The following is a 23,636-nucleotide window of genomic DNA, read 5'->3' on the forward strand; positions in this document are numbered from 1 at the left end:
CCATAAATAGTGCTGCGAAAAAGTTGATTTATTCAACAGCAGTTTAGCCTCTCAGATATGCTTACATACACTAGAAATTATCGTCCAACCTCTCCGCAGCACTATTTATGGAGACTTATATTGCAATAACAGCGTGCAGCGCCACCTTTTGGTAATTTTTAAACTAATTTTCATGTTCCTGTATATGGTTTTTATGGGTTTCACAAAAAACTTACCGTTTATTTTATTCCAATATCGTCTTTTGTTTTCGAGATATTTAATTTTTAAACCAGGGAGTCCTTAGCTGGACATCCTGTACATACATTTATTAGCTTCCTTGTAAATTTCGAAATGACAATGTTCTTGATTTGCTTATAAGTTACTAAGTTACTTTCCTCTGTTGAGTGGCTTGACGAATTATTTTTCCACCAAAATTCATCATTTGTTCAGCGAATGTTTGACGAATTCCAGTCCCTCCAAATTTCACTACTATCGAGTTCGTAATTCCTGCTATCGAAGTCTCTGCCCCGATAATTGAGGGCATTTATTATAATGAATCCGGGAGAAAAGATCGCTGCAGATGTAACGACCGCCACAATTAAAGAAGTATCATTTTACGAAAAGTATCCCCGTGACTAGGAAAGTAACTAATTGACTCCCTATAGGAAGGGTTCTCTGCTACTGGAACTCTTCCAGTGAGCTATTAAACTTGAGATAATGCATCACTTTTATAGATTTACAGTAAGTTGATTCACTGTATCATATGGATTTATACTTTTAATGAAGCTTGCACTGCACTTTTTTTTTTTTTGCTAGCTCTTTTTTTTTTTTTTTTTTAATTTTAACTGCGGATGTACTTAACACTTACGTAACGCTTTCTGCATTGTCGGATTGCATTATTCCCACCCCTTCTTCCATAAAAGTTCTTTTTTCTTCTCTTTTTTTTTCATTTATCTTTTGTGATTAAATTTTAAAAATGAAAATTTTCTTCTCCTGTTTAGTATTGTAACCTCTTTCTCTCCACCAACCCCCCCCCCCCCCCCCGGGTTTTTCCCTTGCTTATATTTATACTAATAATAAACTGAAAGTCTGGATCTTTATCTGGATGTTTAGATGCCTGTGACGCGCATAGCGCTTAGACCGTTCTGCCGATTTTCATGAAATTTAGCGCAGAATTAATTTGTAGCATGGGGGTGCGCACCTCGAAGCGATTTTTCGAAAATTCAATTTTGTTCTTTTTCTGTTCCAATTTTAAGAACATTTTACCGAGCAAATCCTCATAGACGAACAAATTACCATAACGTGGACGAGCAAATAACCATAATATGGCCGAGCAAATGAATATATCACACTGGCGAGAAATTCATCATCCATTATTTGTAAATGTACAGGCTAACCAAATGACCTCTTACTTTTTCTACTGCGGGCAAAGCCGCGCGGGTACCGCTAGTAAAGAATATATATCTTGAATGGTGAATGAAAATTGAACCTAGAACTGCAAACAGGAGTCGATATCTACTCCAAGCAAATTGGGTTTTCAGCTCTTTTAACCAAGCGTTCTGCACTTTTATTATATTCAAATTGTATTTTTACCAAGTCTTGATAACATTGAAATTGCTCTTCACCATTCTTTTCAACATGAGAAAACAAACAAAGAAAATCATGTACTATGAGTCAGATTACAGCTTTCAGAACGACTTTACGAGCAAAAAACCGCATGGTATAAATATTTACCCTGGTTTGTGGTTTATAGGTTAAAAAAATAGATTTGTAGTTCTAGAGTTAATGATAAAATTTAAAATTTTTGATAAAATAATTACACTGAGAAACAAATTGTGGTATGTTGCGCCAAACATTGTTCCAGTTCGATAGAACCATCTCCAAATTGTTGCCATCTTTTGTTGCAAAGTACTGCAATTTTTTTAAAGCGTGCATCAATACTTTGAATTAAATTGCTGCAAATTAAACTAGACAGCTTAAGTAAAATATTCAATATCATTAAGCTACAGAGCTTTTGAGAGAAAATTCACTTTTTGAAGATCAATGTAGTGGCTCTAAATCTAAACCATCAGTTTCATGTTGTTTTCCGTACATACAACGAGCATTTTGCTATTGATGCGAGATCAAAGTTTTGTGAATGACGGAAGTTACTTTGTAATGGAATATTCAAGCAATGTATTAGAAATTAAATCGGAACTAAACATTTATTTCGTTGAAACGGATATTTCGTTGTGTTGGTATTCGTCGAAACGGGATTGCACTGTAAAACTCATGAATATAACGATAGACGGGGGAAGGGGGGGGGGGAGATTATGGTACAAGTTGCGCCATCAAATATTTTGGGGGAGATTTTTTTTAATTTTATTTATTTAAATCTTATTTATTGATTTATTTTCAATTTAAATTATCTATTTTATTCTGTTTATTTCATTTATTTATTTAGTTTGTGTGTGTATGTCACTGGCGTTGCACAAAACTTTTCAAATAAAATAAAAATAATAACAATTTAAAAATAAATAACTAAATAAAAAGTATTAAATTAAATTGAAAATATTTAAAAATAAATAAAATAAAAAAGAGAGCTAAGAAATTTTAAAAAAAGGGAAAGGGGGTTGGGAAAAATGGGGGGCAAGATTTGCACCATTGAACTTGGTGGGGGGGGGTGCACCCCTTGACGGTTAGATTAGTTCAACTATTATTGTAGTCGATTATTTCCTCTCTTAACTCTAACAACTCAGCCAATTTTTTATGATTCAGAATACAAAAAACCTCAAACTGCGCAACCGAGTTCGGTACTCCATTAGATCAAGCTTTATGTTAGTCATACATTGAGAAATCACCTCATACAAAATGGCATTTATACAGATACATCACTGATATCCATCCGTGTCTCACAGAATGCTGTGTCAACTAAATATCGTGAGCAATAACGAATAAGATCCTATCTTCAGAAATATGTATTCACTTTTCTAAATTCAGCTTCAGGTGTTGAGATAACTTTTCGCCATCACGAAGTATTTTCTTTCATCACCTCACATCACAACAAACAGACGTGGCTGTGATTTATTTGTGCTTATACTTTCTGTCACGACAGAAAAATCATAGGTTTCTTGTTTGAGCCGCTCTTTCACGATATATATATATTTAAATCAAGACGTGGTACAAACTTACCGTATTCCTTTTATTTATTTATTTAAATTATCTGATAATTACGATAAAACTCGCCTATTTTTGGGACCAATGGGTTCACAATCTTTCTTGTTCCGCAATTTAAAAAAATTCCATATTCATTTGAAATTATTTTATGCTTTGAAAATCCGAAATAATAAACAAGTGAAAAATTTGTAAAAATGAATACGCAAAAAAATTTAAACTTTTAAATCTTTATCTGGAAGCTTTAAACTTTTTTTTAATGTCAAAACTGGAGATTTTCAACATTGAAACCAGGTTTTAAAATTAAATAATTAAAATATATTGTTTATACAATATTTAAAAAAACGAAACTATAATTGAAATGATTCAACCAAGCAAAATTGGGGGGTAGTTATTTCAAGAAATCTTAAACATAATCTCTAATAAGTCATCATGTGTAGGTGTTCCTGTAAACGCTCGCTTTTTAGTCGGATCACAAAATTGAAAGGTGCGTTTACTTCAAAGTGTATAAATTTATTTAATGATTTTCTTCACGATAAACTTTTAAACATTCGTGTATGCCTTGTAGAGCATCGTCCAATCCCCCCCCCCCCCCCCTCCAACCGGCTGTAACTACTTTCGTTCGTTTATGTGACCTACTTTAGCTATAAGTTTAAATTCAAACAGTAGTAACTACATGTACAAAATTGACACTGAATTACATTCCATTTCATTAACTCAGTAGTTATTTAAATTTTGTCTTTTGATCTCTTCAAAAAAGCCTCCTCTCTTAGGATAAAAAGATGAACACTTAATTCGGTTTTGAAGATAAACATTTTATTGCGTTTTTTTGCTTAAGCAATAGTATTATGAAAATATTTTGATTGTGATTTTAAGTAATAAACGTAACCTTTGTGCAAAAATTAAATCTGAGAGAAGAAGGCTATGATGTTATGGTTTTGTTTTAAATTTGATTTATTTCAAGACATTTGTTAAAACTCTTTTTATAAGTGTTTTCATCCTTTCCGTGGTGTAATCAGCAAATAACAGCAATAATATTTTTTGAATTTCCTTTTCATTGCACGAATCATGGTTCCTTTCTATTGCTGGAACATCTCTTATGCAGACAACACTCGGTCTCAATCCACAATTTTAGTGAGAAGGCTTCCCCTGCCAGTATATTGCCACAGCCTTTTTTTTTTTATTTATTTCCCCATGTATCCACGCGTTTGTTTCAAAAAAAAAAAAAATTACTCATCTCAAATGGTAATACTTAATTAAAATCTCATTTGCGACAGCATTTAATGTGATTAAGCACCGTACCTAAGTATCGCATTTCACCCAAACACATCCAATTACAGAGCTCATGTTTCTTCGCCTCAATAACAACCATCACGAACCTAGCATTCAAAATCTTTAAACTAGCGTCATCTTTGGGCTTCTCTCCGCCCCGGCCCCTCCCCGACATATTTGCAGCCGTGATGGCGAATCTTCCGTTTGTCCAAGCCACACATTTAACTGTCATGGAGTCTTGCGTCGGCAGGTCTTAATTATGGAAATGGCCTGGTAAGAGCACTGCTCTTAATATCTCCCCGAAGGCATCTTGTCTTCGGGACTGCCCCCTGAGTGATGTCCGTTTCCTTCTTGGCCCCTGTCATTAGGGTGTTTCTCCATTTAGCCAGCACGCGCAAGGGGCTTGGCGCACGGAATGTTGTGTGCCCGTGGAACTTCGAATCGCATTTCATTGCTGCAGAAGGTGGTGAAAAGATACGAGATGTGTGCAGATGGCGTGTTGGCCTGATGAACGTATTTTCGAGCTGGTGAAGGAGAGCTTCAAGTTTTCATTTTCTCACAACTTTGGAATTCAATGTGCTGTCAAGCGTGTTCTTGGAACTATTAAATGCCTGGGAGTTAGAAGACATCATTTTGAATGCTAGTTCTAACTTGTCTGTTTTGTTATTTTTATCGTTCGTAAGCAATTTCGTTCTAAAGGCGGATGAAATACTAGCACAACTTCTGAATTTGGACGGGATCATTACTAAAATACAAGTGCACAAATCAGAAAGGTCATTGGAATAATATTCAGATCAGGCGCGGATCCTGAGGGGGCCATAACTCCCCCTCCCCCCACCTCCAGTGAATGACCAAAGATGGCTTAATGCTGCTGTTTGGTGTGCTTTAAGCAGTGTATTGTGAAAAATTGCCCCCAGACTCTCCATTAATGTTAAAAAATGATCTTTTTGTACTCCTTTCGGAAATGACTCCCTCCCCCCTCCCCGTTCTCCAAACCAGAAGCTGGATCCATCATGTACCAGAATTTAATTGAATCAGTTGTCGTACCATATCGAACCAATAAAAAAATTTAATAAACTTGAAATATTGAGTCATTTAGGTCCCCTTCACACGATCACACGAGGCAACATAGTTGAATCAACTTTCGAACGGGTGGTTATCAGGAAATGTGATGAAAAGTGAAGGAACCGCCTGGCATCCTTCACACGACAGTCAACTCGTCAGGCAGCTACCATTTTCATCTCGATGAGTTGAATCAACTTTTCAGTTGAATCAACTCATCGGGACATTGCCAAGCGTTCGCTAAAATTAATTCGGCTAATTCGAAGAATAGTTCATTCAACAAAGTTGCGTCGTGTGATGAAGACAACGAAATACACCAGCCAATTAGTTGACAGGCAACTTTTTCAAAAAGTCGATTCAACTAACCGCCTAGTGTGTTGGGGGACTTGCTCTTGTAAAATTAAATTGCCATTCAACATGATTTGCAAACAACCAAATGTATGAAGAAGAATGCATCATTCATAAAACAAATTATGGCATTCAAAACGACAATGTTTACAATCCTCACCTACCTAAATCCAGCTGCCATTTTCCGCCGACATATTTACGGTAGAATTTCATTTTCATTCACACTAGCTCTATGCCGGCTATGTTTCCCTTTACTCGCTGAACCATTGTTCCTATTATTTCGGCTCTCGACTGGGAAAAAAAATCGTCTGTTCGCGATATATTTCTTCGAGTCCACCATAGCGGAAGTCCAGGGCCGTTCAGGGAACGTCTATTGCTGAGTCCAAGGGCTATAAAATAGACGTCCCATCTGATTTACGGCCTTCGGGGAACTTTTTTATGCAATTCCATGACACCCGTCGTAGACCACCCCGACATGCACTTTTCTCCCATATTTCTTTTTTCTGCTTCTGGTATTTTATTTCTTAAATAGCCTTTTTTTTCCCTTCATGCACCTTAAAGAAATACCTATAGTCTCAAATAGGGGTGTAAAATTAATTGGAAAGAAATTTTCGTCATCAGTTGGTAACACGTAATATAGCAAGGCGTAGTTCAATGTTCCTTGCTTTTCACCATACATTAATTATCAATAAACATCATCATAGTGTTATGATCTTTAAAAGTGAACAACCAAAATGTGTAACTAAACTAAACGTTTTTTCTTCTTCTCATCAGTTAATAAACCATAGTTAAATGGCTGATTTTCTCATTTTTGCCGAGAAAACAACCGAATTTCTGATTCCTTGGACAAAGTAGCAGTGATGCAGGGGCGGATCCATAAATTTTTGTAAGGGGGTCAAATTTTAGTGGTCAGTTAAGTGGAAGAAAAACAAAGTATAATTTGAACTTTCTTCAAAATATCTTAATAATCTACACATGTATTCTAATAAAAAATGTTATCATGAAAAATAAGCATAGCAATTTATTCATTGCATAGTTTGCTGTTGATATTTGAGTTATTTAAATTGTTCAAATAAATAAAATTACACATTTTTTACATTTAATAATAAGTAAAGGAAATGTAAAATAATAATAATAAAGACTGTTTCTCATCACAGGGGGGTCAGCAAACCATTTGACCCTCCCCTGAATCCGCCCTTGCAGTGAGGAAATATATATTGTTATATATTAATGCTGTATATTTCAATATAACTAGGCTAGTTATATAGCCTAATGAATATTAGTTGCCCAAGTGACGTTACGCGCATTAGTATTCATTTCAATCGATTACACAAAAAAGCAAAACAGTATTTCTAGAGCAATAGCTACGAAATCTGAAGTAAAACCTATCCTATTTCAAAGGGCCTTCACGTCTATCTTAAATAAAAATCTGCTTTGAAACTATGGAACTTTTGTGTTTAAAACTAAATAATGAATTTTTCCTGTTTTCATTAAATAGTAATATTTCAGATTCAGTTCAATATAAGTTTGAACCCGCTGAGGTTCGCGCCCCTTCTCTTTAGTTATCGCTACCCCCCGGGCCCTGGAGTCACACCCCACAGGTTGAAAATCGCTGCTGTAGGTGCGACTTAATTTAGTAAATTGTTTTCTTTGGAATTCAAAAGCAACATCATTTATTAAGCATCTCCGCCCAAGTTTGTCGAATTTCGGCCATAACAGGGACGAAAGGCAGGATTATAGGGTTCTGAGCATCTCACGTTATTTTATGCGCACCATGTGTGTGTGTCTGTTATCATAATAAAAATGTATGTATTCATTTATGTATACGAGTTTTATTGCACACTATCTGCGTCCTCCGGCTTTGCTCGGTCCACCTCGAAAATAAAAGTTATGTCACGTAACGTAACGCGTGTTCAGCAATCAGGCTTGAACAAAAAAAAAATGTAAAATTTCCCAACAGATAGTGGGAAAATTACCAAACAGAAAAACTTTTAAATCCCCCGATTACTGGAATAGCCTCAAAACAAAAGCAAGAATTTTCCTTGCTCACAGTCGAGCAAAAAATGGCAGCAGATCTTTCTTCTCAATGATTTTATTCACGCTAATTAAAACTGAGCTCGCGGCAGACGATAAATTTCCGAATTAATATTGATTCTCCTTCACTTAAAAATTCTTATAACTTTCTCCTCGTGACTTTACAGTCTTGGTGGTTTTGAAATTCGAAGGCAGTAAATCTACTTCAAAGGTATTTTTCGCAGACTTTCGCATGAGACTGAGATCAAGGCAATCGGATAATTATTTCGGGTAGAAAGAGCCATTTAATGCTATTTTCGTTTCCTAAAATTAAAAATCGAACTACATTCGGAACTTTTTTAGGCGTCCCTTCCTTACATTCCTTCTCGGGTGACCAAGTACCTCCCTGCCAAATTTGGTCGAGATCTGACGTAACTGTGGATTTTTGTGTACTGAGCATACACACATTTATAAAGGGTGTCCCAAAATTAACGCAAGATTTGAATTTTCCGCCGTTTTTGCAGTAATAGGTTGGCAACCCTGAAATATGAACAATTTGACAGTTGAAAGTTTAGGGTTATTAAAAATGGAGCGTTATACGATACAATAACGCGTTTTCATTATTGAAATAACATTTCAAAAATAATGAAAGTTGAGGCTGGTCAAGCAGTTACTGTTATTGGCGCTCGGTATCGCAACACGGTAATGCACGGGTGGTTGTGGGCTTGTTGACATAGACCTTTGAATTCAAATAACCCCATAAGAAGAAATTTAAAAATGTTAAATCACACGATCTATGGTGCCAATTCTGATCACCGAAATGAGAAAGTACGCGACCAGGAAATGCCTTATGCAGTAATTGAAATGTTTCACTCTCTCTCTAGCTGTATGGTACAATAACGCCCCATTTTTACTAACCCTAAACTCTCAACTGTCAAATTGTTCTTTTTTCATGGCTGCCAACAATTTATGGAAAAAATGGTGCCAAATTCAAATCTTGTGTTAATTTTGGGACACCCTTTACATACATACATATATATTCTCTGTTTTATTTATGTGGACTAATATCTTAAACGACGTCAAAGATTGCTTTTCACTTTCTTTCTTTAAAACATGTTTTTTCTCATCCTTCGGACATTTGTCATTTTCCGCAGAAATTCATTTCAGTAGCGACCCCAAGTGACTGCTTTTAGTGGCTGTTGGACATTTTTACGACTCCACTCAAGAGCAAATTGGGTGACCTTTCTTCAACAAAAAAAAAATCTTTTCTTGCCAAAACCGTTATGTTTCTGAAATGGCCAGTAAAGACCTCCCCCTTTACTACTTGACTTTTTTATAGTGTCTGCACAATTTTTGCTCTCTTTTTCCATTTTTTTTTCTACCGATAGCGACACTTTGCTGCCCAAAGTCTGAACGCGTAAAACGTATGTTATGGCTTTTTAATGGCAGAACTCTATGCCCCTTTTCTACGCAACGGTTGAAGATCAGGGAAATCTGAGTGCTTCTGTCGTGTGTAAAGATAGTGTGATTGAGTTAAAGAATCCTTCAAGTTAACTAATAATAGATATTTCTATTTAAATCAAAGAAGGTCCGTTTGCAAATAAAATATCTGAGCTATAAGCAATGATGGATTTACCCCGTCGCAAAAGTTACAATAATGAAGGGCGCCCAAGACCATAGGGGCCCCATATAGAAAACTGCACATGAAAAATATTTTACACAGTTCTATGACATATAAAATGGTCCCCAAAAGTCCATTGCGACGGGCAGTGCCGACAAGAGGCTATGTGAGCCTAGTCGGAAACTAGGGGACCCGGCTTCGAAACGGTGTAGTATAAATTATATATATATTAAGGGAAAGAGGGGGTCCTGCGACCGAAATGACAAGGAACCCACTTTGGCTCTCGGCGGCGCAATGGAGACGAGTGCTCAAACCTCTAAATCCACCACTGGCTACAAGCCCAAATATATTTTTAAACAAGCAAAAGATATTTTCCCGTCCTTTGAGTAGTTAAAAACTATCAAATAGCGGAAAGAGAAAATCAACTTTAAAATGAAATTTCTCTATTGAAAACAAAAATGCTGAAAAAAAAAAATCACATTTCATCAGCGCTTTGGTACTCTAAGACAATAGCGCGCGACACGTTACAACATCCAGACACAGCAGTTTCGCTTTGGGTGAGGTATCGAGTTGCTCAGTATTTGCTTGCAACTTTGCCTTAGCTCAAGCTTTGGAGCGACAGCAATTTTCGTTGCACAGTGTAACCCCGATTCAACGATTTTAAAGAGACTGGAAAAATTTACCATTAAATCAAGGATATCGTTAAATCCAGGAGCATAGACATTCAATGCAATCAAATCCGGACCAATGAAATACATCCTCAAATGGGGCCGTTTCCAAAATTTTAAAAGTATTTTTTTCTGAAAGAGCATGCTTAAAAACATAGGATTTGACTATTTTTTAAAATAATTTATGTAAGTTTAATATTTTTAAAAAATTACTTGAATCGGTGAGCTTTTATTGTTTACACTTCTATCGTGTGACATCACAAATGATGAAATGCCATTCAATGTTGCCAATCACAGAACAAAATATTTAATTCGCATCTTTACTCACGTGTATTGGCAACGATATGGTTGATATCAAGCGTAGAGCGCAATTTTAATTCGCTTGTTGATTATCATAACGTGGAACCGTGGTAGAAAGATGCGCCAAAATGCATCATTTGTGACGTCATCAAGACCACGCCTTGTTTGAAAAACAGGACATTTAAAAAAATTAATTAAAAAACAACTATTGGGAAAATAAAAACACTTTCTGGGTCTATGTTTTTTTTTTTTTTTTTTTTTTTTCTATCAATTCCAGTGACTAAAAGTAGTACTTTTGACTGAAGGAAACCACCCCATTGAGAAAATCGTTAAATCGAAGTTTAACTGTAATTGTTTTCGTATTTGCCTCTACTTTGATATTTTGTAATTAAATAAATTGACTGTCTGTGCATGTTTTGCTTCATCAGGAACTAATTTCGAGTAGTCTTTTATCCCCTACCAGAGGCCTCCGTCACAGTCCCTCAACTCCTACAGTACGGGTCCAGAGGACGCGAGGTCGCCCGCTGGTTCCACGGGCACGCCGGGGCCCATCTCTCAACAACCCAGCTCACAACTGAGTACAGACAACAACAGCGAAGCCGGTAAGTCTCATTGCTCATTCTGAGTCGATGCTTTTTAATTCTTGGAAAGTAGAGTGTGATTTCGAGCTTTTCTTGCTTTGAAAATCTCGAAAATCTATGTTCGAATTCTTCACATTGTGTATAAATATCCATTCCTGGCGAAAGTTAGCAATGAAAATGTGCACGACTACTGAAATAGAAAATGTTCCACCAAGAGAAATTTTAAGGAGGGTTATTGTCCATATTTTTTTTTACTTAATTTGTCAGAGGAACATAGAGAAAACAAGATATTTCTGTAGCAATTTTTACTTCCTTTTACAAAAAAAGAAGTATTGTATTCGCGAAAAAATTTTCACTCAAAACTCGGCCTTAATTTCTATTTTGCTCACCCCCGAATGAATGTTGGGTTTTTTTTCCGACTCGACCACACGCGGATATATGCCTAGGAACGTACAGACACCCGAAATATCCATTTTGACGATCTACAACGAGCTTTCTCGTGACGTCTGTATGTACGTATGTATGTGCGTACGTGTGTATGTGTGTATGTATCTCGCATAACTCAAAACGGTATGTCCTAGAAAGTTTAAATTTGGTACGTGGACTCCTAGTGGGGTCTAGTTGTGCACTTTCCCTTTTCTTCCCTTTTAGTTGCATTCGGGTGTTCCTAAGGGGGGACTTTATCCTCTTTTTGGAAGAAAATCATTGTTAATTTCGATGTAAACTCAAGTGGTGTTATAATTTGGCGGACACTTGGCGATATATCGCCAGTCTTTTGAAATTTGGCGATTTTTTTTTTTAAATCTGGTTTCGATTTGGCCACTGTTGGTGATATTTAGAGAGTAAACTATTGAAAATTGCCAATAATGGGAAAATGACATTAAATTGGAGTAAAAGGAAGTCACGTGCTGTAATGGATCAGGAAGACATATTACTCAACTGAAGGGGGGGGGGTGACACGGGTGTACTTCTAATTTCCAAAGAATAATGACAAATCTTAAACGTAATTGTGCGTTAAATTGCGCGATTCTCCAATAGTGAACATTTAAGAAATACAATCTGGAAAATATTTACCAATGCATGCAGATGAAAGAGATTGAAACTCTTAAGACAGCTGCTTCAAGCCGAAAGGAAGTTTCCGTTTCTGAGAATATTTTCTTCAATAAGACCTTAAATATAGTCTTGGTAGAAGTGGTGGGTTCTTTCCCTGAAAGTGATCAGTACCAGGTCGTGTGCCGTGCATGGTATCCTATAACCAGTGCACAATCCTAACCACTAGACAAAATGAGAAAGTTTTCTGAGAATACCGTAACTCACAGTGGTCATTTACTGATCTAAAAGTGGGAATATGAATTGTAAATTGTGGTGATAAACACAGTAGGATTTTTTTTTTTTTTTTTTTTTTGACGAATTTCTAAGCATTGTTCAATAGAAATTTTAATTTCGGGACACCAAGCAATTATTAAAGTTGAATTAAAAAAAGTTTTGTAACCTGACCCTTCAACTGCTCAACTCTTTCCTAAAATCTGGTACCACCAAATGGTTGCATATTCCTAGAATTTTGAAGCGTCTACACGAAAGTGATAAGTTTGAAAAACAGCGCTTCAAAGAACAAATATGAAATTTTAGTAATTTATATGGGTTAGAATTTTTAATCATTCGTTTCGGTTGAATTTGCGTTGTATTTTTAGACCCCCTTTTATTCTGATTCATGTGAACTAACAATCAAAGACCAAATAAAAATATTGGGGGGGGCCTTAGGCCAAACACTTTTTAGGGGACACTCCGTAGTCAAGCCTTACAATTTCAGTCATTGGATAAAACAATTTTTGCCATTTGGAGCCCCCTAAAAAAGGAGGGGGCGGGGGTAGACCAAAGCCCAACTGGCATATTCAATAATCAGGTCCTGCGAACAATGCTTGATAGAAAATATTTCTGAACATATAGGTATAACACCAGTAGTGGCCAATGCTTCAGTAGTGGCCACTTCAAGTTTACTTTTGTACTTTCAAGAAAGAAATGAACAGTAATAATGCGATTTTTTGTTGGTATTTAATTTAACTATCATATTGAATCAATTTTATTCATAAGTTATTTGAATTTAAAGTAAGTAGTGTAAATTCTTCGGATGGGAGAATGTCAGATGGCCACTACTGAAATTTTCAGATTTTGGAGTTGCCACTGCTGGATCAAATTTGAGGTTTGAGAAAAAAATTGAACAAATTCAAATTCTGGTATTTATAAAAATTGGGAAGATTTAGAAAGCGTTGGGCTATAAAACGCCCATTGAGTTTCAAGAAAGTCAATTAATATTGTTGACCTACAGTTTAAAAATCTACATCATTGTGGCCACTACTAGTGCATTTTAGACCTTGAAGTAACCACTACTAGTGCATTTTTTAGACCTTGAAGTGGCCACTATTGAAGAAGTGACCACTACTGGTGTTTTACCTTATTTGTTATACCAATTCTGCCTTGGCCAAATTCGCATTTTATTAGTATTTCTTTTTTTTCTGATGAGCGTTCTTCTTCTATACAAAGTGTCACACAAAAGGGCGAAATCTACAGTAACGAGGCTCTACGACACCGACTTGACAAGTACAATCATGTTGTCAGATAAGTCTTGGAGACGTTCATTAGCGACAGCGCTCTCTTCGCCGCCCCGGATTACAGATCGGGGCTTGTTCGGGTCAGCATGGTCACTAGGGTTGGCCACTAGTCTCGGGAGAAGGTGCTTGGCGATCGCCAATTCATCTTGTCGAAGGTTTTTCGCGTTTACATCTTATCAGAGTTCATAATTAACTAGAAAGTCGCCCGTCAAGATATGACGGGTGAAAATTGCTTCTCTTCTACATTTGAACGAAGCAATTGTCTGTTTGGTGATATTGTGATAGTTGAAATTTTAATCCTAACTCCAGTGTATTAACCCTAAACTACAGTGGATAGCGTTGATTTTCAACCGCTTTTTCGTATCTTCATTCCCCTGAAATGACACTGTCTTACCAGTAAAACAGTTAGGTTACCGGATCGAGTTCAGCTTTGTCAAAATAAAGCCTTTCCCTGCATGTTAAGCGTTACCAAAATACATTCCTAAACTAATTTAGAATGAGTTTTTCCTTCTTATTAATAAAGAAAAACTCATTCCAAATTACGCTAGAAAATTTATTGATAATGCCTTGAATGTTAGTGTCATTTCAAGGAAGCCGCTTCGCCCCATCTGTAGAAATTTCCCTTTAAATTCTATCGACGAAAACAACTTACGTGTATACTTTCAGTAGAAAACGTAAGATTAAACGTCCTAAAGCGAGCACCCAAAAAACAGCTTCTAAAGCTGGTACCTTTAAATTAAACAGATAAAATAATTTAGAAAGAGTTTTTCTTTCTTATTGACAAAGTCATTCTAAATTATTTTAGAAAATAAAATAATGCTTTAAATATGTGTTTTTATTTGCAAATGTTAGCTTGAGGAATATTTTTGGGTGTTAACACATTTTGGGTGTATTTCACTCTTTAACCTGTTAATTACATATTTCATACTTCTGTACAAATAATTCAATCGTGCTTCGTACGTAGTACTTCGTACTATGCCACTTCAACATGAGGATAACTAATGCAGTGAAACCTGTGTAAGTTGACCACTTGCAGTGCAGTACTTTGATGGTCAACTAAGACAGGTGGTCAACTTATAAAGGGGGTAATGATTTTTTTTTGTCATTTCTTGCACCGTGTATTCATTTTTTGACTAATTGACACTTACCTTTCCGTTCAACTCACTTTCATTGTTTAACATTACTTTGAAACAATAATTTAAAATGTTATTCAAATATTTTTAGAGGTTATTTTCTCAGAATGACGTATAATGTGTCATGTAAATTTAAAATTTCAGCAAATTGATTCAAAAAAAAAATCACTGTTTATAAAAAGTTATTTGATATTAATAGTTCCTAAAAATTCATAGCTAATCAAAAATAACAAATTTTTTGCTTATTTTTTTTTTTCTCATACACATTTAATACATTTATAACCATGATGATCTACTTTTCAACAAAATAACTCCTTATTGAAGTTTGGTGCACTTATTAGACACTAGTTTTGGAAATTCCATATGTGTCAGCTAATTTTCTCTGGATTTCTCCCTTTTAAATTAATTTTAATATTTCATACTTTTTATCAATCTCAAGTTCAACTAACTTTTTTGAAGCCATTTTATGTAAAACTATAACACAAAGAGCAACAAGCTGGGCTCTCATAGTTGTAAAAGGCTATTGAATATGAAAATGTCCTATTTCTTATTCCCTTGCACCAGAAATACTTGCAAGGCAAGTAACTTTTACACAGCACAATTCCAGTGTTTGCCACAAAATATTGCAACTGGAAAAAAATACTTTGTACTTTTCTACTTGAACAGAGAGTACAAAAGGTAATCTCAAATAGAACAACAAAAGGAAAACAAGTTTTGAGAATAAAAGTGGCATCAAAAATATTCTTGGAAAGCTATAAAAAATAATAAAATAAAATAACTTGCTAAATTAAGTTTTAAAAAATAAACTAAGTGGTCAACTTACAAAGGGTTTTTTACAATATTCCAAACCAAATTTGGGGTACATTAGTGTTCAAGATAGACAGGTGGTCAAGATAGAAAGGTGATCAAGTTACAGAGGTTTTCCTTCATTATACAAGATAGGACTAATTCCATTCCTGACAAAAGCGGCCAACATAGACAGGTGGTCAACTTACAAAGGTGGTCAACTTTACAGGTTTTACTGTACGTATAAACTATGTTTACTGAATGTTGAATGTAAAAAGTATTTTTTTGCTAACTTCTTCCTTTTCATGCAAACTGCTAAATCGTCTGCTTAAAATAATGAGCGAGATCATTTAATCGATTTTCTTAGAGACGTAACGATAAATAAGATCACTCATTAGCCAAATGTGGTACGAAGTCGACTTGGCTTGTTAGCGTGATATATGTAGTTTGGGTCATCTGCATCTTTGCTCTCTAGCATTCTTGCGAGAAATGATGCGGGGTTTTTTTTTTTCTTTTTCTTATTTTGGATAGAGGAGGTGATTTTTGATCTTCTTCGTTGTATTTAATTATATTTTTGATTAAAAAAATAGTAGTATTATTCAAAAGCATTTACAATCCAATATTTTTTTCATTTATTTGTTAGGTATTATTCATTGTAACTCCGGCGCACTTAAATGTTTGAAGGCTTGATTTGTTTCAAATTTTGCTCAATACTTAGTAACTCAAAAATGCTTAGTCTGCATGTGAATTTTATTTCAACAGGTTTTATTTCCCATTTTTCTAATAATTTATTTTGTGTACCTTGCACGCATTTATTACCTTTTAATTCGTTCATTGGTTTTTAACTTTTCCACCATTGTTGTTATTATTTTAAACTAGTTGATCTTCTGGAAACTAATTTATTTTAACGAACGTATTTAATGTTCCATTTAGCTTTATTGTACGAGGGCAAATCAAAAAGTCTTTGCGCCTATTTTTTATTCTCCAAAAACAGGTTCATACAGGTATTTACAAATATACGTAGTGTACTACGTACCTTATATTATTTCTCCACATAGTCACCGCACCGGTTCAGACATTTGTCCTATCGCAACATTAAATTAGAGATACCCCTGTGGTGAATTCTTCCGGTTGCCTGTGGAACTACCGTCAGACCGCGTTCTTGGCATTTTCGTCACCTGTGAATCTCTGTCCTGCCAGAAACTTCTTCAGTGGAGCGAAAACGTGAAAATCACTGTGGCAAGGTCTGGACTGTAGGTGCCCCTGTGGATTACTATGGACTTTTGTCCGTTGCTCCATGCAAAACGAATAACACTTCGCTGCTCATAAGTTGTGGATGTCTGAAGAACAACCATCATCTTAAATGACTGATAGCAGCTCCGCTCTCCCGAAGAAAAAGCAAATACGGCTGGTACGGTTCAAGGAATTGTCACTGCTGGGAATGTATATGTTTGCTTTGTATTCACAGCCATATTTTGGCTAAAAATAAATAGGCGAAAGACTTTTTGATTTGCCCTCGTACTTTTTACGACTTACATTACTATTAAACTTAATACCTAAAAGGAGCCAATACATTGGCATCCAATATTGCTAGGTTCTTTTCGTCAGAATTGTTAGAGAATTCCAATAGTTTTCACATGCTACTTTCATCCTCCCCAATCTAAAAAAAGAATCATACTTAATTTTTTGAAAAAAAATTTAGATGTACTTCAATAGCAGAAAAGTAAATTTAGTTCTAGTTTCCAATTTATAGTAACGATCATTTTTATCAGAACAATTAATATTGGTACTTTTCTTGAATAATACTGTGTAATCTACCTTCGAGAAATTTGTTTGTGCATTAATGAAGTTGCATTGTTACATTACTCCTTGTTACGTATCTGTAAATGCTTATTATTATTAATTTTTATTTATTTATTTTTATTTTTATTTATTTATTTATTTTTATTTTATTTATTTATTTATTTATTTATTTAAATGAGTGGGTTTTGATGCAAAATATCTGCGAAAAAAAATTACTAAAAATAAATGCCTAATTTAACTACATTGTTACGCGTTTAAAAAAGTTCTATCGAAGCCTTTGGACTTCTACCGGCTACTATGTCAAAATCCCTTTTTGCAATAATCCAGGTTTTACTTTATTTTAGTTTATTTCAGATGTTACGTGTATGCAGATGGTTTTTCTAGAAATATATTGATTACAAACACAGACAATCGTTTTTTATTTTTAAAATGGATGATATGCTTAGAGATCTAAAAATTTCAGTTCTAGTTTTCTAGAAATATATTGATTCAAAACACAAACAATTGTTTTCTATTTTTAAAATTAATGATATGTTTAGAGATACAGAAATTTTAGTCCTAGGTTTTTTAGAAATTGATTCAAAACACAGACAAGCGTTTTCTATTTTTAAGATGGATGATATGCTTAGAGGAACTTTGCACTGCCCACTTTGATGACTCTTTTACTAAATTCTCATCACTCTTTCTCTAAATTCTCATCGCTCTTTCTATCACTTTCATTAAAATTACATTCCATTTAATAGTGGCAAATACCTCGCATTTTGAGGATTTTTTTTTCCACACAAACTCAACATTCAAGTTTGTCAAACTAAATTTTTCATGCACGCGTTATTAATGGCCATCGAGTGCCATACATAACTGGGAGTCTTGCGAAGGAAGGGAATTTAATTTTGAACTCAAGTCTTAAAAGTCAAAAACTTATTTAAGAATTTCCTGTGGAAACGTCATGATCTTTTGTGAATTGAATTGCAGGAAAGTTCTTGGAAATGAAAGAAGAGTCGTTGTATCTCGGGACGAGGATCGTTTCCGTGTTGAAAGGCGAGAGGATAGAAAAGTAAAAGGTTTTTGGCTCCGTTTTCCCGCACAACCTATCAGAAACGTTTTCTCGGAAAGAAGTAATAGATTGCTATTATTCCGTCTAAACCGCAGTTTGGCGAAAACGTACTTCAAATAAACAGCGATCTGTTTCAATTCTATTCAAGATAAATCGTCGTTAAAATTCTATTGTTTAAATGTTTTGATAATAAATTTTTTCTTCAAGCTTTGGAATGGTGAAAGAGGGACGAAAGGTCTTTAAGAAATATTAACCTGCTATGAAGCAGAGTATAATTTACAAAACTGAATTTTTGGTTAATATTTCTGCAGGGGAGAATTGTGGTGAGAGTTGTGCCATCTATTTTTTTTTTTTGGGGGGGGGGGATTTTAACTTTTTAAAAAATTTGTCTATTTATTTTTTTTTTAATTTATTTATTTTGTTTTATTCTATTTATATTTCATTTATTTATTCAGTTTATGTGTGTGTGTCATTGGCGTATCACAGAACTTCTCGAAGAAAATAATTATTACTATTATTACTTTAATAACTAAAATAAATAAACAAAACATATTTTAAAAAATAAATTCTAAAAAAGAGAGCTTAAAAATAATAATAAAAAGGGAAAAGGGTTGGGGAAAAAATTTCGGAGAGTGGGGATTTGTGTCATTGAACTTAGGGGGAGGGGGCACCCTTGTATTTCTGGGTTTTTCTTAGTCAATTGAGAAGGAACTAAGAGATATTCTAGATTTGAGATTACTTAGCTACTTTGACCATAAAAAATCAGCAGTTGATGCAACATCACGCGCATTTTTTTTTTTTTTTAATGTAGTTCTCGACCACGGTTGCAGAATCAGTGGGAAGTAGTCAAACTCCGATTTCTATTCCAGCAATTTTAAAGCCTTCGACCCTTTTGCCTCAAAATCCGTTCGAATTCGACTCGGCATTCCTGATTTGTATGTATGATACTAATAATTACCGTTATTCGGATAATAAATCAAAATTGATGTAGTTGGGTAAAATTTTGAATGTACATCATTTTAACTAAAGCCACTTCTTAAAAACTTCTATATCACTATAGATGCGATTTTGACAACGCCAAATTCATCAAATAATCCAAGTTATCGAGTTTGTTTGGCAAAACGCTTTAGAAAAATCGCCAACGATGTATTTCCGAATTGCAACAAACCAACAACCCTTACTCTTTACAAAGGCTGTTTGGCAATACATCACCCTCGACATCCCAACCAAGTTCTTGCTCTACAGAAAAGGTTTTAGCCTTCCCCTCCCTAGTTCGATGCCCGTCGCCTCACCCCAGTCTCGATCCGTTTCAATCTCTTCTCCTAATTAAGATTTCTATACAGGAAAGAGAACTGGAATGACCGTTTTCTTTGTTGTCTTTCATGTACGTCCTGAAAATGACCTATTCTGTTCGGAAATATTTTGTGGGAAATTGCATCTAAACAAGATTTCGTTTCCAAATTTCCTCCGTACGTTCTCTTTCTTGTTTTTAAGACTTTTTTAAAAAATATTTTTACATATTTAATCTCAACTAGTGGTACCCGCACGGCTTTACCCGTAGTAGAAAATTAAAAGGTCTTTTGGTTCGCCTGTATTTTTACAAATAATGATTGAATGGTGAATTTTCTCGCCAATTGGCTTGCACCCATGTTACGGTTCCACGTTATGATAATTTCGTAATTTACTCGTCCATCTTATGATAATTTTGTTCTTAAAATTGGAATAGAAAAAGAACCACATCGAATTTTTAAAAAATCACTTCGAGGTGCACACCCCCATGCTACAAACTAACTTTGTGCCAAATTTCATGAAAATCGGCCGAATGGGCTAGGCGCTATGTGCGTCACAGAGATCCAGACATACAGACATCCTTCAGACATCCTCCGGACAGAGAGACTTTCAGCTTTAATATGGGTAATAAAGATTTTATACGAGACTTGCATGTCAGAGATGTCTCATGTGATTGTGAAATATGGCATGCTGTAAGCTGCTCTGCTGTAGATTTCCTTTTCTTCTTTTTAGTTTATTTTCTTTAGTTATCTTTTTAGTTAACTATTTGTTTTCAGTTAGCAATATCAATCATAATTCACTATGCATTGGACATTTCTGTGACTCATGCTTGATTACTAAGCATTTAAATTTTTGTTAAATCCATTTCACCTAAAATTTCCTGGAGATTAAAATTCCGAATTTCCAATGTCTCCCCTTCTTCCTTGCAACTTCAATTATCATTTGGGATTTATTGACGTATGTCACAAATGCAAAAGCGAACCCTTTTCCAAAATCGCGATTGAAAAAATGAACCACCTTAAAATATAAACTCTAAAATTCTGCTTTTTCAATGCTCAATTTGTTCAAAAGATTTTATTTATCATTTCCAAAATTCTTTTTTCCAATTTTTGCACTTTTTTTTAACGACACGTTTTCAAATCGGCGCGTTGTTGTAAGCGTTAAGAAAATTCAAGAAGCTTTGATTTAACAAGTTGAATTGAAAAATCTAATCTGAAGTGAATGTTCAAAAAAAATCTACAAATTATAAAAATATATTAAAATTGCTTTTCACTTTGCGTTAAAAAAAAAAAAAAAAAAAAAAAAAAAACTTATTGAGAAGTGGTTATTAATAAAATAACTACTTCAAAACATTTCCGAATTAAAAATTTCCTGAGTTTTTAGTTCGTAACCCTCTTTACCCTGTGCAGGGTACCCTCTTTTTACCCTCTTCATAATTCCCTTCCATACTTTCCTACTCCTAAACTATTTTTAATAAAGCTATGAATTGAGCTCACACACATACACACGAGCACACATACACACGCACACACATTACCATAATTATGTGCTAAAAACTTTCATATGAGTGCTGATTTTTTTTTAATTACTTATCCATTAAAACCTTAAATTTTCACTAGAAAAAGTTATCGTCTACAAACACTTTCGGAATTACGAAGCATTAAATCGTCATTTAAATTGTTTATTCAAACCTGAAGAATTTCTTTCAAAATGACTTTTTTTCATTTTGATTCCATAAGCTTTCCCTTCACTGAATGATTTAAGAAAAATGCTGATTTTTTTTTATTTTTCGTAACATTCATCGAGTTTAGTTTCAATGAAAAAGAGTCTAACATTTGTTCTTGTTTCAGAAATCGTTTTTGCTGCAGTTTTTAAGTAAAAATATTAACATTCAATAAACTTCTAATCCTATATTTTCTTGATCAATGAATTTAAAAATCGGATGACAGTACTACTGTTTGATTCTTTTTCATTTCTATTTATGCAATAAAATATTTTTGAGAAAAGCATTTATTTCACGGCTCAGCGTCTTCTAATGCCCTTTTTTGCTCACTTTTTTTTTCAGATTTCTTTTTTCGGTAAAAAATATCTGCACTGAGCCAAAGTATCTGTTCCCGCAAGATAATGAATTTAATTGAACTCTGAATTATTTCGATAAAGAAAAAAAGAAAAGGAAAATTTTTAAAGAGAAATTAAAGTTATCTGCCTGTCTTCCGTGAGATAAAGCACTAAATTATTCTATAGAAAAAAACAATTCCCAAAAAATCTTTTTTTTTTTTAAATATTCCAGATCATTTAAAAATACCTTTGAATGTTATTTGTTTCTGTCGAATTATTTTCGTTAAGTAATAGTTAACTGTAGTTTGTTGAACATAAACTTTGAGCTGCCTTAAATCTCTCTTTAAGTTAAAATTGAAATAAAATTACTTTCAACATCATTTTCTCTTTTTTTTTCTTCCGTACTTTCTTTGAAATCGCAAAACATTTCCTGCATTGAAAAAGATGTATCCTATCCTGTAACTCCGAAATAAGTGCATGTAATATTTTCTTAATACTGGACTTTTACATCGTTACCGTTGACTTAATCATTTATTCTTTCTGCCCTAAGATAAGTGCAGGATTCTTCGCAAACAAATGTTTTTTTTTTTTTTTTTTCCAACAGGAAAACTGTTGTAGTGTCAATATCGCGAAATAGAATAAATGAATTGCGATGAGAGAAAAATAGATATTGAAAATGAGTGCAGTTATTCAAAGTAAACATCCGCGATTTTTATATTTTTAACTGCCTCACTAATATTTTAATGACGTTATTACTTGCACTGGCTTAAAACTTAAGAAAAGCTCCTAAACTACTGCATAGTTAATCGAATATTAAGTATGAATAATTACAAAAACCAATTAAAAGTAATTAAGCTGTTTCAAAGTTATAATCTTGCCTCTAAAGTAACTTTGAATCTTGCGAGAAATGTAATGTAAATATATTATTTAAATAATCGTGCAATTTTGACGAACCGTAACCAGTACCAAACTAGTAATTGAACACATTTATGCAACTTGCAAAGGGTTGGGAAGACCGTTTAAAAAACCAAAGAACGCAGGCTCCCAATTCCTGGCATTAGTCTAAGAAAAAAAAAAAAAAAGATCAAATATTTGCTGTGTTTTGAAATATGTTGTACACTAAAGTATTTTTTTTTTTTTTAATAATAATTCTGGTAAACTGATGAAAGATAAAAGAAAAAAAAGAAAGAAATATGTTGCAGTGTCCTTTTTTTTTTTTCATCGTACGTGAATGCACAGTATTAGTAACACCCTTAACCTTAAGAACTTTATAAATAAATATATGTTTTTAAAAATCACTTGAAAATTTCATTAAAATTTTTAATTCATTTTTTTAAACCTGACGTTATCAAACACTTTTTTTTACTTTAAAATACACAACTATTTTTCATATTTTAAAAGACAAAATATCTCTCCTTCCTCTAAATTTGCTCAAAACGGACTTGAAAAGTTTTTTTTTTTTTCCTGGAATATATTTTGTTTTGAGAATATTATTAAAAAGTATACTGCAATGCCTTTGTTTTTTATTCTTTTTTTCTTTCTTCAGGCTTTCACCGGATGTAATCCAACATGGACTTTTGACATTAAAACTAGGGATTAAATTTCATTTCACGAAGAGTTGACTTCATAATTAGCTATTCTCAGTTCCTTTAGCAAGCGACAATTAAAATCTTTTCGCACGAACGGACAACTCAACTTTATTCTTATAATCTCGATTTTTTTTCTCCCCGTTTTCTTCATTTCCCGTTTCCCGAAACCCTTTTTTTATGTTCATTATTTAAAGCTATGCTTCTTCCTGATAAAAATATAGGTTTTAATTTTTTCATTTTATTATGAAGTTTCTTAGTTTTTTTTTTCCCTCAGCGATTTTGTTTTTTAATGAGTTTTAATCTATCATTGTGATGGT

At 34.1% G+C, this 23,636-nt stretch overlaps 1 protein-coding gene across 4 annotated transcripts in view; it reads left to right on the forward strand.

The window, feature by feature from the left end:
• Window positions 1–23,636, forward strand: part of LOC129221944 (homeobox protein Meis2-like) — a 413,908-nt gene that overhangs the window by 135,381 nt on the left and 254,891 nt on the right. For 2 of the 4 annotated variants that reach the window (XM_054856332.1, XM_054856331.1), the window contains exon 6: window positions 10,862–11,018. In XM_054856332.1, the coding sequence (XP_054712307.1) occupies window positions 10,862–11,018 (157 nt within the window). The remainder of the gene's footprint in view (window positions 1–10,861; window positions 11,019–23,636) is intronic. The other 2 variants (XM_054856334.1, XM_054856333.1) reach the window with 1 other exon arrangement.

This window comes from Uloborus diversus, chromosome 5 (assembly GCF_026930045.1).
Source record: "Uloborus diversus isolate 005 chromosome 5, Udiv.v.3.1, whole genome shotgun sequence".
Lineage (NCBI taxonomy): Eukaryota > Metazoa > Arthropoda > Arachnida > Araneae > Uloboridae > Uloborus > Uloborus diversus.